Genomic DNA, 16,717 nt, shown 5'->3' with positions numbered 1-16,717 from the left:
AGACCAAAATCGTCAGATCATGGACGGAAGTGGGACTCACTTCCTTTCTCAAGTCCCGCCCCCAGAACTAACGGAACTACATTTCCCAGAAAGTCTTGCGCGGGGGCGGAGGCGGCAGGGATGCGATGGCGGAGTCGCTGCCCCTGGAGGTGAGAAGAAGCCGCCCTCCGGCCTAGCTTCGGACAGGCCCCGCCCTTGGGGTCCCGAGCTTTGGGGAGGGACTGTCAGTAAGCTCGCCTTGCGCCTTCCGCCTGGCGGAAACGACCCGCCCGGTGGATCCCAGGACCTGCAAGCTCTGGGTAACGGCCCCACTTTTGGGCCACTCTATCCCCTTAGCTTGGGGAACCGTCCTCTCCTTCCCAATAGGCCCCAGGAGATGCCTGCTCTGTCACCTTAGCGAGGACAGATTTCTGCCCATCCCCTTCGTTTCAGATTGCCGTCCCCTCCCCCTCAGTTCTGGAAGATGTCTGCTCCATTCCATCGTCCCTGAAGGGTAACCGATCTTATCCCCGTTGGCCCCTTGGGTTGCTCACTCCACTTCCTTCGTCCGCTCTCCCGGGCAGTGGGAAACAGACTACTCCCTCCCCATCAATTCTGGGAATGGTCGCTGAGCAAAGACAGGCCTGCTACCCAGCCCCTAGTCCCATAGTGATGGCGCCCCTACCTCTTTCACCCCATGGGCTGTTTGCTCCTTCTTCGCCAGGGGCAAGACCACTCTACCTTCTGCCTTCCTGGGCCAGAAGATAACAGGTTTTGTCCCCAGTACCAGTGGTATCTTGGAGTGGCCTCTCCATCCCCTTTTGCCCTGAAGATTGCAGCCCCCTCCCACCACCCATAGGAAACTGGCTACTCTTTCCCATCACTGCTGGAGTGCTCCCTCTCAGCAAAAATAGGCTTGCTCCCAGTTCAATGAGTATTCTGCAACTGTATCCATTTCTTCCTTGGCCCCAGAGGATATCCATTTTTGCCCATAGATCCCGTGGATTTTCCGTTGTATCTCTAGAAGCTGTTTGGTATGTCTAGTAGCCCCTTGGGATGGGATTCATCCCATTCTCTAGTCTCTCTATAAAGACCACCTTTCTAAGCTTAATTAATCATGTCCTCCACTCCCATGATCAATTTTTCCCCCTCCCTTTGCTCCTGGAGTTAGCTGCTAGCTGTTTAGCTTAGGAGACAGGATGGCCACTATCTTAGCTCAGCAGCTTCCCTGCTTCCCCCTAAGGGGATAGGAGCTTGGTCATTCCCAGTCCCTGTCAGTACTCTTTTCCCCATGCTTCCCCTCCCTTACCCAGGCTGTACTTCAAAGTCATTCTCCTCTCAGTAATCATCTTTATCTCCCTATCCCTTCCATGAGCAAATCTTTGGTGAAAATAGAGGTAGAGGACTGCCTATCCTTACTATAATCCTGTAAGTATTGGCTGAGCATCTCATATATGTTCAGCATCTGAGAAGGGAAGGAGAAATCAGAGTGGAGTAGTAAAATCAAGCTTAAGGAATGACAACCCAAGAAAGAGGCCTACAAGACATGCTGTGTTTGTAGGGCAGGAGAAAGGATGGATCAGGGAAGCTCTGGGACCAGTGGACCAGATCAGGCATGGAGACCTGGCAGTTCTGCCTCAGGAGTGGAGATTTTTTCCTGAGAGGACTGAATAACCCTGAAGGTTTCCATCAGGAGTATGCTGAAACAGGAAACAGGTTTTGTTTTGTTTTGTTTAGGACAGTTAACCTTGTGACAGTACAGAAGGGATTAGCAAAGTTGAACTTGAAGGTAAGGTCAAGATTGTGGAAGGAATCCAGGTCTGGGGTGGTGAAGATCTTAGCTGCTATAGTGGTAAAGTTGCAAAGGTAGAAATATTAGTAATAATCCAGCAACCATTTATGGATCATCTAGTCCCTATAAGACTATGATCTAGATTTTTTTTAAATGTCTATTTCATACATACAGAAACTGAAGTTCAGAGAGGTCAAGTACACAGCCTGAAGAGACACAGCTAGGAAGTAATGGAGCTGGGATTTGAATGAGTCTTGGTTAGTGTTTCCTAAAGCCTCTGTTTTATACTTGTATTTTGAAATAAGGGATAGAACATGAGTCCAAAGTGTTACCAGGACCTTCAGATGGGGTGCACTATTGGCATTAAAGGGGAAAGTTGGACTGAAGGCAAAAATATCAATTAAGGTGATGGTGAGTCATTTGGGAAGATAGTTGGCAATACTGGACTTGCACTTGGTACATAGGACAATATGAAGCTCTTTGTTGGTTGTTTATGTATGAGTAAACTGAAGATCAAAAGACCCAAGTATGAGGCCTGGAAGTCATAGAAAATCCAGAAGCAGGCCAAAAAGAATGCTGGGCTAAGGCCTAGAAAACAATGTTACAGGTCTCAAGAAAGGAAGATTTGAGAAGAAAAAAAATAGCTAATAAATTGTTCTTAGCCTCACAAGTAACCCATTTCCAGTCCCCTTTAGAGCATCCAACCCCACCACCCCAGCCTCATAGAGTATAAATGGAAGGAGAGCCAGAGGTTCCCAGGGTGGGTCTTGCTGGGATCATTTCTTAATAGCCAGTTAAGAAGGCAAGTTGGCAATGGAGAATTTGGAAAGAGTGAGGGTCCCAGAGCTGAACTTGTGAGGGCGGGAGGAGGAAGTGGGACTTCAGAGAATCAAAGGAAGATATTTGACTTGCCATGTTCCAGATCTATGCAAGACACTGTGCTGTTACTTAATTCTCACAGAAACCCATTTAAGTCTCATTACATTGCCATTTTACAGATAAAGAAAACAAGGATCAGAGAGATCATTAAAGTTGAACTTGATATTAGGGATTTGAAACTAGGTTTATATGGCCCCAATACCCCAGGCTTTTTCTATTAAACTGGGCAGGAAGTTTGATTTTTACCAGTTAGTGTAAGTGTGCATCCAGAGAGGGCTCAGGAAAGGTTTACTCACAGTGAAGATGCCTGGAAGTTGGAGAGGGGAAGTGAATACTCTGTGAAACTTCAGATCCAAAATGAATCCACTGTGCTATCAGCTGGAGTAGGTTCCAAAGGATCCCCCAGCTCTAACAGCCCCAATGCCCTCTCTTTTTCCCTCAGATGCTCACGTATATTCTGAGCTTCCTTCCTCTGTCAGATCAGAAAGAGGCCTCTCTCGTGAGTCGGGCTTGGTACTGTGCAGCCCAGAATGCCCTTCGGGAGGTAAGGTACCCACCCACCTGACCCATTCTCAGTTGTCTGTCACTTCAACTTGCTCACAGTCCTGTTCATATGTCATCTATCCATCCATCCATCCATTCTGATGTACTCACACGTCCATGCATACTGGGCTTAGGGCTGGGGTTATACAGATGAATAAGATAGTTTTCTAAGGAGCTCATAGTCCCATGCAGGAGAAAGACAAGTAGCATGAATGATCATGATATCATGTGCACAGTGTTGTCGCCCTGGCATGGAAGGGTGCAACAGGGACCTGAAGAAAGATATACAAATGAGGTTGACCAGTAATTCCAGGGAAGGCCTCCTTGAGGAACAGGGTAAAGATGAAGGTTGGTTTCCCCAGACCAATAACAGCGCAAGTAGAGACACCAAGGTTTGGAATAGTCCTGGAAATGACCACACAAGTTCCATGTAATTGGAACTGAGATACATGTGGGAGATAAGACTAAAACGGAGGCAGACTGTAAGCTGACAGATGTGCCAGACAGCAGAGTTGGGTTTTCTCCTGATTACCATCTTGGGCCCTTTAAGGAATGTTAAGGCAAGCGAGTGACAGTTTGTGACTGTATGTTAGAAGCTCTGCAGGACAGTTGGACTGGAGAGGGCAAGCTTGAAAATAGGGAGGCAACTTCATCAGGAGGTAAATGCAGACCTCTTACTAGTTTGAAAGGCAAACAATAATAGCTCTTGGAACTGATTTCTTTTATGATCAGTGAGGTTGAACAGTTTTTTTCATTAGCTTACCATTTGTATTTCCCTCTTTTTGTTTGTTTGTTTATTCATGTTCTTCATCCTTTTAACTGCTAGGGTCTTAGTATTTTTCTTACCCATTTGTATGAACTTCTTATACATTAAAGAGATTAATTCCTTATCTATTTATTGAAATATATTTCTAATATGTTTGCCTTTTATTTTGATTGGTAGATATGTGTTTTTATTTAAGAGATGCAGAAATAAGTTTCTGTGTTGTTGTTTCTCAATATCGCTTTTCTTTTTATTTCTTCCATTGTTGTTTAAACGTAAAGATCCCTTGCCTCCTCTGAGATCTGATTAATATGCCCTCATTTTTCTTCTTTTTTTTCTCAAAATAGACATTATTTTTAGAGCAGTTTTATGTTGACAGCAGATTATTTCTTCTGTTTTATTATTTGAATTCTTATTGGTAAAATTTATTTTCATTTATGTTATAAGAAGCTAAACTGATTAATTTTCAAATAGCCCCAACACCATCTTCCCCTTCTTAGGTTGGAACCGTCACCTGTCACATAACAAAACGTATGTATTAAGTAGGGTCTGTTGTCAAATTTTCTATCCAATGTCAGTGATTTTAGTATCTGAGGGTATCTGACTTTCGACTTATTAAAAAATTGAAGTGTGAGATATTTAGATAGTACAATCCAGTTATTAGTTCTGAGTGAGGAATTTAAGAGAAAGGTCTGGGTTATGAGTATAGAATTGGGTGTCATTAAAGAATTGGATAGGGACCGGGTGTAGTGGCTCATGTCTGTAATTCCAGTGACTTGAGAGGCGTGGAAGATCACTAGTTTAAGGCCAGCCTCAGCAACTTAGCAAGGCCCTAAGCAACTTAAAGAGACCCTGTCTCAAAATAAAAAATAAAAAGGGCTGGGGATGTGGCTCAGTGGTAAGGCACCCCAGGGTTCAATCCCCGGTACCAAAAAAAAAAAAAAGAAAGAAAGAATGTATGGATCTGGGGGTGTAGCTCAGTGGTGGAACACACTTACTTAGTATTTGTGAGATCCTGGGTTCTATTTTCAGCAAAACGAAAATTTTTAAATGGATAGAAGTGAAGCCATAGATCTGAGTAACCTCCCCCAGGGAAAACATGAAGAGCCAGAGAACAGCAGGCAGGCCATAGCAAATGCTCCAGCGGGAGGATGGCAGTCCAAGGCACAGCAAGGAAGAGACATCTCTATTGAAGTGATTGAGGAGATTCCAAAGAGGAGGGCATAGAGTCCAAGACAGGAGAGCTTTAAAGGATCAGGTGGATGATTAATTGTGTCAAATGCCATAAAGAGTTCAGAAATTTTTTAAAAAAATAGTGTCCATAACATTTGCTAACCAAGGGACTACCAGTGATTTCAGCAATATTTAGTATCTAGTGGGGAGGAAAAGCCAGGCAAGCTGAAGAATGAATGAGAAGAGAAAGGAAGTATACATAGAGAGTGACCTCATTTGCAAGAAACTTTCCCTTGGAAGAAAGGAAATAAATTGGGCAGAAACAAGAGGTTGAGGTGGACTTGACAAAGTAATTTTGATTAGGAGAAATCTCAAATGTGTCAAATGAGGGAGAAAGTCCATAGAGGAGGGATGTATGTAGGCAGGAGAGAGATTAGGAATAGTGGATGCCACCTGACGTGGTAGCAGGGATAGGCTTCAGTGCACTAGGCTTGGTCTTGCTTAAGAGGCAGAGATGCCACCCCTTCCTGAGGAAGCAGAGCCATGGGATGGAAACATGGAACTATCTGTGGAGGAAGTTCCTCAGAAGCATCTAGTTCCTTAGTGGCCACTTGGCTTGATGAGTTTTGGGACCAAATTGTCATAAGATAGTGAAAAGAGAAATAGAGGCCAGGGCCTCAGCAAAGGAGTTTAGAATAGTCACAGGGCAAAAGGAAGACTGAAAATTATCAAAGACTCACTCACATGTTTCTGTTAGTGTCAAGCACTATGCTGGTCACTGAGGAGGCAGAAGTGAGAAAGATGTGGTGCTCTGGAGTTTGGGAGGGGGAGAAAAACACAAGCAAAAAGGGACTAGGGTGTTGCATTTGGAGTCTGTGCAAGGCAAATGGGGGATGCAGAGAAAAGATCCAGAAAAGAATTCATGGAGAAGAAGACACTCAGCCTGGAACTCAAAGTGGGGAAAGGGCTGGGGGTATAGAGTGCTTGCCTGGCACCTGGGATGACCTGAATTCAACTCCCAGAACCACAAAAAGAGAGAGAAAGAGGAATAAATATTTGCCAAATAGACAAATAGGAGTAGGTGAGGGGTGAGACCCATCAAAATACAAAGTAGCTGACTGGAAGCATGGCAGGGTAAGACAGTGGTCAGAAGTGGGAATTCCCAGAGCTGGGCTAGGAGAAAAGGAGAGTGGACATGGGAGAGGTGAGCTGAGTTAGGCTGCCTTCTGATACAGAAGGGTTTGAATGACAGCTAGGAAGCTTAGCCTCTCCTGTGGATAGGGGGACCTGGCAGAAGGTTTGAAGAGCACAGTCAGATTTGCTTTTTGGTAGGGGTCATCTTGGTGAAAAGATCAAAGATGGTTTCAGAGTCAGAGACACTAGAGGCTAGAACTGTGGTGAGAAGAAAGCTTCTGTGACATATTCCTAACAGACAATAAGGGAACCCGAACTAAGGCAGAAGCAGTGAGGTTGGAGCAGAAAAACATACCTCAATATATCAAATAAATGGAATGGAAGAGACTTTAATCATTATGGATGTGAGAGATGAGGGTACCTTAGTACAGGGAGGTAACAATTTAGGAGGAGGAATAGCAGTAGCTCATACCTGTAATCCTGGCAACTGGGGAGGCTAAGAAAGGAGGATCACAAGTTTGAGGTCAGTCACAGCAGCTTAGCAAGATCCTGTCTCAAGTTGTTAAAAAAAGGACTGGGGATGTAGCTCAGTGGTAAAGCACTCCTGGGTTGAATACCCAGTACCAATAATAATAGTAGTAATAATAATATCAACAATATCAAAATAATAATAATTTGAAAAGAATAGCCTGGCACAGTGGCACACATTTATAATCCCAGTGACTCTAGAGACCAGCCCCAGCAGCTAGACCCTCAGCAACTTAGCAAGACCCTGTTTCAAAATAAAAAAGAACTGGTGATGTAGCTTTTAGTAAAATGCCCTTGAGTTCAATCCCTAGCACCAAAAAAAAAAAAAAAAAAAATGGGTGGAAGAGGAGAGTTGGGGATACAGTGGTAAATTCAGATTTGGGCATGTTATCTATAGGTAACTCTGGGGTTATCTAGAGCAAAGTCCACAAAGCAGTTGGCTCCTAGGGCCTGGGATTCAGGAAAATGATGCGGATCAGAAAGAAAGTAGTTAGAAAGATTGCCCCATGGGGTGAAGTATAGTATGCCCAGGGGCACACAGAAGAGGACAAAGATTGTGTATCCTCTGACATACATGTGCCACTGATATACTTGCATGTCCATGACACATGCATGCTATCAGGTGAGTCAAACCAGAAGGAACTCACTAATCTGTGAACTGGGTCTGCCATCCAGGTACTAACTAACATCCAAGATCAGGCATATTCAGGGTGATATGGATATGGACTGAACTGGGTCTCTCTTCTTTGGTGAGAAGAGACCCCCAAAGCAGAAGCACGCTGGAAAGTTATAGGAGAGCCAGGAAGGCAGTCTCAGAGCCCCCACTAGGAAGTAGCGTCAAGGGGAATGGTTCCTGACCACCCATACCAGAATGGCATGGCAAAGAGGACACCGAGAAGGAACTCCAGTATTGTTGGTCATCTTGCTGGAGGGAAGCTGTTGCCAGGAATGGGTGACTGTGTGGGGGCTGTGGTAAAGAGTTAATGAATGAGGCAAGGGAGAACTAGATGGCCAGATACAGATGTGGGTGTGCCCTTGTGCCTCCAAGGACTTGACTACAAAAGGAGAAATAGAAGTGAGGAGAGGATAAAGGGAGCTTGTGTGATTTAAGACTGTCGTTATTTGTGGGTTCTGAGGAAGGAGCAGTAGAAAGGCAGAAACGGCAAGCTTCCCATAAGTGAAGGTGGGAATAGCTTAGCAGACCAAAAGAAGGGGGTTGACTACAACCCAAAGGACAGTAGAGGGAAGGAAGGGGTTCTGCCAGGAGGCAGTTGGTGGACATGACAGGGAAAGGGGAGAGACCTTGCAACTGATGGCTTTGGTTTCTTTTTAAAGCAGAACAGGTCATCTCTGAGAAACTTCAGTGAGAGGGGTCTGCTGCAGGAGGCTCAGAGATGAAGATGGTGGACTTGGGGAGAACTCTTGTGGGGACAGGAAAGGAGGCAGGATAGAGGAGGCTTATGCTGGGGGTGTAGGAAAGAGGAAATACCCTGGCTTTCTCTGTAGCATTCTGTATCCCCAGCATAGACTCCAAAGAGGCAGTTGGCCTCATCATCTGTGGCCAGGCAAGGAGACCAAGCTCAGCAGTGTGAGGGAGGCAAGGAGGTAAGCCCTGAAGAGGAGCAGTGGAGGGGTAAGACTCATAGAGGCCAGTAAAGGAGAAGAGGGCAGAGGAGGCAGAGGGGGCAGTCAAGCCCCTGGGTGTAGATGAAGTGGAGAAGCAGGGAGGAAGAGAGAAGTAAGCTAGGGTCAGCAGCTGGAATCCTGGAGTCCCATCAATATAGCACAGGGCTGCTCCAGCTAATCAGAACCTCCAAAATGTTGATTAAGATTTATTTGGGCCAAATGCAGTGGTGCACGCCTGTAATCTCAGTGGCTCTGGAGGCTGAGGCAGCAGGATCGTGAGTTTAAAGCCAACCTCAGCAAAAGTGAGGCACTAAGCAACTCTGTGAGACCCTGTCTCTTAATAAAAAACAAAATAGGGCTGGGGGTGTGGGTCAGTGATAGAGTGCCCTGGCACCCCGCACCACAAAAAGATTTATTTGATACCTCTGCAAAGCTCAGTCCCACTGGGCTGGGGGCACTGGGAGGCCAGGCCACAGGCACCTAGGCATCCAGGGCCCTGCCCACACCTCAGCACTACCATATTCCAGAAAACAATCTGCAGAACCCCGTGGGCAGGAATCATCTTTCAGAGCCCAGGTGTAGGCAGGTTGATGAGAAGGCAGTGCCCTAGCTACTGTGTTGTGGAAGACACTGGTCTACCAAGGCCAGGCCAGGGCCTGTGTCCTACCAGGCCAGGATAGAATGCTGAATTTAGTGACTTCTTATTCCCCTTGTGCTGACCCACTGTTCACTTACTTCCAGTTTGTCTCACTGCAGGCAAGCGTAGCAGCCCACACACACCCATGCCCTGCCCATGCCCTGCCCATGCCCTGGGGAACCCTGATTGCTGCTACTGAGTTGATCGCTGTGGAACAAGAATGAAAAACAGCTCAGCTTCTGCCTTCCACTGTCCTTTCCTGCCCCAGTTGGCCTCTCTGCGTGGGGTGGCTGAAGCTGGAGCAGGTGCCCTTGCAGTCTTCCCTCTGACCTCTAGAAGCATCTTCCTGGGCAAAGGAAGAGCTAAAGTTCAGATCCCAGGAGCCTTGCTTTCACATGCTGCCATACTCCCCAAAGAGATAAATTTCCCTAAAAGGCTCTTCCTGGGCTTCCACACTTAAAGTCCAGCTGACCTCAGGAGCAGGATAGGCCTCTGGGTGAAAGCTTAGAGGCTGCCCCCACCCTACCAATGAAAACAGTATGGGACCACAGTTGGTCATAAGCCTCCTTCCTAATAACTGGAAGTCCTCAGGCCATGCCCTGCCTATTTTGGGGGTGGGTTTTTGCTGCCAGCAGCAGGTGTGGCCTATCCCTGGGATGACTGCCAGTGCCCTTCCTTGGCTGTTTGTCCACCTTGTTCATAGGGAGGTAGTGGGAAAGGAAACATTACTGACTACTCAGGCTCTGAGGAGGGGAAAGAGGCTGAGCACTTGTGTCTTCTGGGGGCCTGCAGGGATCCTGTCTTCTCAGTCATATGTGAGTGGTGGGGGCAGGTGCTGGCTGAGCCACCTAGCTGCTCCCAGCTCCCCTAGCCCTAGTTTATTCAGCCTCAAACTGACTCATCTCATGTAGGGTTAGGCAGTGGCTGGAGGCATAATTTTCCTTTCTTTTCTACAAACTTCTCTCTATAATCTTTTCATCTCCTTCCCTAGCCTCACACACTGGAATCTTCTCCAGTTCTCCTTAAATCTGAAAAAGAGACCCAGGCCCTTGGGAGTCCCCACTATCCCCCCACCATAAGGGGATCTGTGGCTAGTGCTCCTTTCACCAGGAAGGACCATGATTTGGAAGTGTGGTCTGGAAGGAGAACTTAGCCAATCTACTGTGAGAGAAACCAGAAACTATTACCCATCTCTATGCATGTTCCTTCCTACCACTGTAGCCTTGGGTGGCTGCCTCCACCTGGGGCAGAACCCACTTAGGAATGGGTTCCATGCTTCCTGGGAGAGTCCTATCAATAAGGTTTTGCAAGAGCCCATCCAGTGTCACTTCTGCCTTTCTCATTTCCTTTGGTGCTGTTCTGTGGGGTACAATCAGGGGACAAAGACTTGTTTTTATAGTTACTGAAAAGGTAGGTATTTTGAGGAGCTAGCTCTCCTGTATTAGGACCTTGTTGATACTAAAACAAGAACCTTCTTTGAGTTCTGTGTGCCTGAAACCTGGGCAAGAGGTAGAGCAACAGGGCTAGAATTTTAAAAGCTAAGCCAATTACACTCTGTTCCTTCCCCTCCCTCTCTTCTCCACAGACCTATTCCACACAAATTGTTCTGGCTTCCCCTTGGCTCCCTCTGGCACAAGGACAGGGAAGATTCATGAAAGACTCTCCCTTAGCCAGAGGCTCCCAAACTCCTATTCAAGCCAACTTATTCTTACCACTTAGCCTGAGCTCATGCCTTGGGTCCCACCCTAGTCCAACTATGCACTCCCCATTCTCTCTTTCCTGCTTCTCTGTGGCAGAGCCAACTCTGAGACTTGTTAAATTATTAAATCCAGCCCCCACAAAATGGGAGGCTTATCCTTCCTCACCTGGACAGATAGATGTGTGTTCCAGAGTTGTGCCACAGAGATTCTTCAGGACCCAATTCCAGGCAACCTTACCTATGTTAGTTTGTGCCTGTGTGTGTGTGTGTGTGTGTGTGTGTGTGTGTGTGTATGTGTGCGTGCACATACACAGACACACACACACATTTTCACTTACACACAAAACCCTTTTTGTTGTTGTTGTTGGGTGGTAGAAATGCATACCTGTAATATCAGCTAGTTGGAGACTTAGGCAGGAGGATTAAAGGTTTGAGACCAGCTTGGACAACTTAAACCCTGTTTCAAAATATTAGCTGGGACGGGCGTGGTGGCGCACACCTATAATCCTGGATCTTGAGGCAGGAGGATCACAAATTCAAGGCCAGACTCAAGAACTTAGGGAGGCTCTAAGCAATTTAGCTCTTAAATAAATAGACCCTCTAAAAATAAAAAATAAAAAGGGCTGGGGACATGACTCAGCACTCTTGGGTTCAATTCAAATTTTTTTTTTTAAAAAAAGCTGGGTGCAATGGCATATTCCTGTAATCCCAACACTTTGGGAGGCTGACACAGGAGGTTTGCAAGTTTGAGACTAGCCTTGGCAACTTAGTGAGATCTGGTCTCAAAATTAAAAAATGAAAAGAACTGGGAATGTAGCTTAGTGGTAGAGCATCCCTATTACTGAAATAAAAGTGGGAGGGGAATAGGGGTATAGTAGTTCAGTGGTGGAGTGCTTGCCTAGCATGCATGAGGCCCTGAGTTCAATCCCCAGTACTAAAAAATAATAATACAAACATTCATGTGCCTGAGACACTGCCTGCCCCAGACCTCTGGCACATGGGCCACAGAGAGTTGTGGTGAGTAGTACCCACTTCACTTCTTCCTGTCTTCAGCTGTTCTTGAGGCTCTTTATATGGTCTCTAAAAAGGGGTCATGGGGAAGCTGGTTGCTTAGCTAATATAGTTCTTGGAGTAGGAGACTGGGTCCATGAATCTCAGGGCTTCCTTCTGAGGTACCAAAGGTTAGGGACCAGCATATTTTGTTCTTCTACCCTGTGTAGTTTCACTGGGCTTCCTTCCAGGTCATATCACAGCCCTCCTGTGCTCAGCATGCCAATTCCCCATTCTGTTCCTTCCCCTCCCTCAGCATCTAGCCCTGTCCTTCACCAGCTTTTCAGGCCTGCCCTTGGTGGTCATCTTCAAACCCCAGCAGGACATGCCTTCCCAGCTCCCACTTCCTACCCACACTTCCCACCCACACTTTCCTCAGCCACACGTGACCCTATACCATGGTAGGTCTTCACTGTGGAAAGGCCCTTCCTGACCTGTCATCAACTTCTGGTCAGAGGGCTAACCCCAGGCCTGCTTCTGCCCTTTAGACAAATGTGCGGTACAACATCCCAGTGTCTTCTGCCTCCCTTTTGGCCATCAAGAGTTTGGGCCTCAGGGGCATCTCCTGCATCAGCCTGACCAACCTGGATGGCTCACCAACCTCGCACCTGGTGCTGCAGTCTATTGCCTACCACCTAGGCCCACACCTGCAGAGCTTGTGCCTGGGTGGGGGCAGTCCCACAGAGGCTTCCTTTGTGGCCCTGATCCTGGGATGCCCAGCTCTGCGCACCCTTGACCTCAGTGGCTGCAACAGCCTCTTCACATCAGGCACACTATTGGCTCAGCCAGAGATGGCCCAGCGTGTCCGGCAGGCATTGAGTGGCCTGCGCGAGCTCAACCTGGCTTGCCTGCGGAACCTGGCCGATCTCAGCTTCAACCAGCTCAGCAGCTGTGTCCCCAGCCTGGAGCGCCTCTCCTTGGCCTATTGCCACCTCAATTTTGAGCTGAGCCCAGCTCAGAGTTCCATCAACCCCCAGGATTACTCTCCCTCCCAACTCTCCTTCCATAACCTGCTGCGATTTGTGAAAGAGCGAGCTGGCAAATTGCGTGCCCTAGATCTGAGTGGCACTGGCTTACCACCTGAGGCCCTACATTCCCTGGGCCAGGTAGCTGGGCTGCAGCTGCAGGAGCTGAGCCTGCACAGCTGCCGGGACCTTTCCACAGAGGCTGTGGCCACCCTGTGCCGCCAGCAACCAGGTCTTACGTCCCTGGACCTCAGTGGCTGCTCAGAACTGACTGATGAGGCACTCTTGGCCGTGAGCCGTGGCCTGCAGCACCTGCAGCATCTCAGCCTGGGAAAGCTGCAACGGCTGACAGATGCAGGGTGTACAGCCCTAGGGGGCCTGCGAGAGTTGCAGAGCCTGGATATGGCTGAGTGCTGCCTGGTGAGCGGGCAGGAACTGGCCCAGGCCCTGGGCTCGGTGAGTGGAGCTCCACCCCCACTAACCTCCCTCAGGCTGGCATACTGCTCTTCGCTGAAGGTGAGCATACCATGCCCCCCCTTCCTCCTAGGATGGGGCTTGGGGAGCTGGGTCTCTGGCCCCAGGGAGGAATTACCCAGTGTTTATGTCCAAAGAGGAGTAGTTCAAGTTGAATTTGGGTCATAGTCTGTAAGAGGACAAGAGTCTAGGTGGACAGTGCTGCTGGCATGCCTCCCCAGAGCCCATTTGGGGCCCAGGCAGAGTGAGGTCCAAGACACCACAAGTGATCTGGCCTATGATGTGGCCCAACATCTCACATGCCACCGGACTTCTGGCAGGTGACACTCTATCCCCCACTTCAACCCCATAGTTCTGGTTCAAATTCTAGCGGTAGCATATCTGATTGGCTCAGTGAGGGTCAGCTGTCCACCCCTGACCCAATGAGCTATGGTCAGAGTGCTGTCTCAGCTCACCCCTTCAGAAAGGGCAGGGAGAACAAACTGGGCAGCTGCCTTAGAAATTTCCATCTGCTTCCTTCCTGCCCCAATCATAGACTTTTGTCCTTTAGCAACCCCCTCTAAATCTCCCACCCCGACAATGTACCCTGTCCATTTCCAAACTTTCAATCCAACATAGGAACCATGTTACTTCCTTCCTTGGACCTTCTGGCAACTCCCTGTTGCTAGTGGGTAAGAACCTTGGGCAGGCCCTTGCTGATGACCCCACCAAGCCTGGTGGCACAGGAACAAGCTGCTCCTCTGTGCTCTCCTCCCTACCTCACTTCCTCCTAGGATGCCTCAGTGCTTTCTCTGATCCCAGCACTGGGCCCAAGCCTTAGAGTGCTAGACTTGTCCTCCTGTGTGGCCCTCTCCAATCGGACTCTGCAGGCCATCTGCACCTACCACATCCACCTCTCTGTTCTGCGCCTGGCTTGGTGCAAGGAGCTCCGTGATTGGGGGCTTCTGGGGCTGGAAGAATCAAGTGAAAAGCCTCCACTGTGTTCCCAGGTATGAGGCCCTCAAAGTCAGGAAGGGTGGGATGGTCTGTGAACTCAGCTACTTTCCTGCCTCTCCCTCTAATATTATTTAAGGGCAAACTCAGGAAGAACCTGAGAAGCAGAGATTTCTCCTCACAGCTATGCCCAGAGCTGGATTATCAGGCCTCAGGTCCTGAGGATGCTTCTCCCAAGCCACAGAGTTCATCCCTGCTCACACTGCAGGCCCTGCAGGAGTTGGACCTGACAGCCTGCAGCAAGCTGACTGATGCCAGTTTGGCCAAGGTGTGGATAGGCTGGGGATTCTGGGACTGGAGGCAGGGAACTGGGCCAACTCACATTTTGGAAAAAAAGTTCCTTGGAGTTCCTTTCTCCTAGGCTTCTGGCTACTCCCTTTACTAAAGGCAGAGAAACTGGAAGGTTTCTGGGCTCCAATATCATGCTCCATCTACCCTATCCTTGCAGGTACTGCAATTCCCCCAGCTGAGGCAGTTGTCACTGAGCCTATTGCCAGCACTCACAGACATGGGCTTGGTGGCAGTGGCCAGAGGCTGCCCCAGCTTGGAACACTTGGTGCTGAGTCATTGCAGCCACATCAGCGACGAGGGCTGGGCCCAGGCAGCAGGGTCCTGGCCAAGGCTGCAGCACCTCAACCTGTCCAGCTGCAGTCAACTCACAGAGCAGTGAGTGTGTATTATGATGCTGAGCAGATGGAGCCAGGTGCAGTGGCTGGGCTGGGACCCCATGCTGCATCAAGCACTCATCTGGTAGTCTTCCCACAGAACTCTGGATACCATTAGGCAAGCATGCAAGCAGATCCGGGTATTGGACGTGGCCATGTGCCCGGGTATCAACGTGGCAGCTGTCAGGCGCTTCCAAGCTCAGCTGCCTCAGGTGACTTGTGTCCAGTCCCGCTTCGTGGGAGGGGCTGACCTGACCCTAACACTCTGAGGCCAGGTCAGTAACCATCCCTGTAACACAGCCTTCTTCATCCCCATAGTCCTAACCTGGGCTCCTGGACCTCGATTATGCCCCAGTGCCTCTTACTTCCTTTTGCTATAGACCTCCTATCTAGGTGTGGTGATGGGACCAACCCAGGGCATCCCAAGAGACTTCCTGCCCCACAGTCAAGCAGCAGTGGCTTTCCAACTACATTTCACTGCCTTGGGCCCATGGGAATGCCAGCTACATGTTGCTGCCACAGGGTTCTGTTGTCCCTGCCAGGAGGCCAGCCCACAGGCAGACTGAGCATGGAGCTGGGAAGCAGCTCCCCACAGGCAGAAGGGATTTTGAGGTTCCACAAGGACAGAGGGTGCATGTGTACCTTCTGCTCCCTCCCCTATTTCTCAGACCTAGAGCATGTGCTCCACCTGTTCCCTAGGCGTATTCTTCCAGTACCTATAAGCACTGCAGCAGCCAAGCCACCAACTTTGCTGTAAATCCAAACAAGATTAAAAACTTAAGATTTTACTTCTTGCCTAAAGTTTTCAGATGAAAGGGCCCTTTCCCTCCCTACTCAGTTGACCCAAAGCCTTACAGACACCCTTTTAGTGACCTCAAGGCTGATCCATACTGGCTGAACTCAACCAGGTCCTAGCTTCTTCCCTACCTAGTAGGAAAGTCCAGAGGCCTAAAGGCTTTTCCCAGCACAACCTTCTTGGGTGTGCCTTAAAGCAAACTCACTGTGCCAAGCCAAGCCCTTGGAGCAGTTGATTATGATGCCTGATTCATTGAGGCCATCTTGATAAGTAGTAGAAAGAAGGGAAAGAAATAGGACAGCATCTCTGAATAAAGGATCATTAAAGGTCATCTAGTTTAACCACCTAAATAGTACCAGTGACTTCTCAATAGCAGTTCTGAAAAACATCTGTCAAGCTGACCCTCCATGTGTCCCCATACTTTGTCCATCTATCTTCTTATCAGTTCTAGGAGCAGCTGGCAAATGCTCTTCAAATGCCTACAGACAAATGCCTACAGGCATTGTGCTTCATGTGGGTTTTCAGAGATGCCAAAGCTCGCCCAGTGCCCAGTGCCCAGGCCTTAGGGAGGCAAAAAGCCAACATGGACAGTCCAGTGTGCAGGGTATATATGAGCAGAGAAAGAAGCACCTGGGACCACAAACCTAGAGAAGCAATGAACTTGACCTGGAGGGTCAAGGAAAGAATCAAGACAGAAATGGGCAGAAGGGACTTTGAGGTTCAATGACAGAGAGTACACATAGGCCCTGATGGTGTTCAGGGAGAATGTCAGCTTGGACCAAGCTCCGAGAACCCTGCAGGCCACAGGCATTCAGTTGGAAGGGCTAAAAACTACATATCTGCTATCCTTGCGGCTCACCTTAGTGCCCATTCATGGTAATTCTTGACTATTAGCCAATGAATAATAGAGAAACACTGAAGAATATAAAGTGTGTGCACCTGTGTGTGTGTGTGTGTGTGTTCAAATCTGATTCAAGAAAACATCTGTAGTAGCAGGTATTGATATGACTGAAAGAACAAG

The 16,717-nt window shown here is 48.4% G+C and overlaps 1 protein-coding gene across 3 annotated transcripts; it reads left to right on the top strand.

Annotated features, from left to right (window-relative positions):
* Positions 1-112: 112 nt before the first annotated feature.
* On the top strand, positions 113-15,709 carry LOC143384085 (uncharacterized). Of its 3 annotated transcripts, XM_076839154.2 has the most exons (8): positions 113-149; positions 3,093-3,194; positions 12,292-13,284; positions 14,016-14,231; positions 14,360-14,503; positions 14,684-14,901; positions 15,001-15,175; positions 15,281-15,709. In XM_076839154.2, the coding sequence occupies exons 1-7, from the start codon at positions 126-128 to the stop codon at positions 15,167-15,169; spliced, it is 1,866 nt and encodes a 621-aa protein (XP_076695269.1). In that variant the 5' UTR covers positions 113-125; the 3' UTR covers positions 15,170-15,175; positions 15,281-15,709. The 3 variants fall into 3 exon arrangements, with proteins under 3 accessions (XP_076695269.1, XP_076695268.1, XP_076695270.1); XM_076839153.2 differs by having other exon boundaries at positions 15,001-15,709; XM_076839155.2 differs by lacking the exons at positions 14,016-14,231; positions 14,360-14,503 and having other exon boundaries at positions 15,001-15,709.
* The last annotated feature ends 1,008 nt before the right edge of the window (positions 15,710-16,717 follow it).

Source organism: Callospermophilus lateralis, chromosome 18 (genome assembly GCF_048772815.1).
Source record: "Callospermophilus lateralis isolate mCalLat2 chromosome 18, mCalLat2.hap1, whole genome shotgun sequence".
NCBI classification, from domain to species: Eukaryota; Metazoa; Chordata; class Mammalia; order Rodentia; family Sciuridae; genus Callospermophilus; species Callospermophilus lateralis.
The sequence above is the reverse complement of the archived record's forward strand: the minus strand, read 5'-3'. Positions and strand labels throughout refer to the sequence as shown.

Bases quoted from the DNA above. Each gene is read 5' to 3' on its own strand.
- LOC143384085 (XM_076839154.2), top strand. From the start codon at position 126: ATGGCGGAGTCGCTGCCCCTGGAG. The intron at 13,285-14,015 runs GTGAGCATACCA...ACTTCCTCCTAG, and splicing joins CATACTGCTCTTCGCTGAAG to GATGCCTCAGTGCTTTCTCT. The intron at 14,504-14,683 runs GTGTGGATAGGC...CTATCCTTGCAG, and splicing joins CTGATGCCAGTTTGGCCAAG to GTACTGCAATTCCCCCAGCT.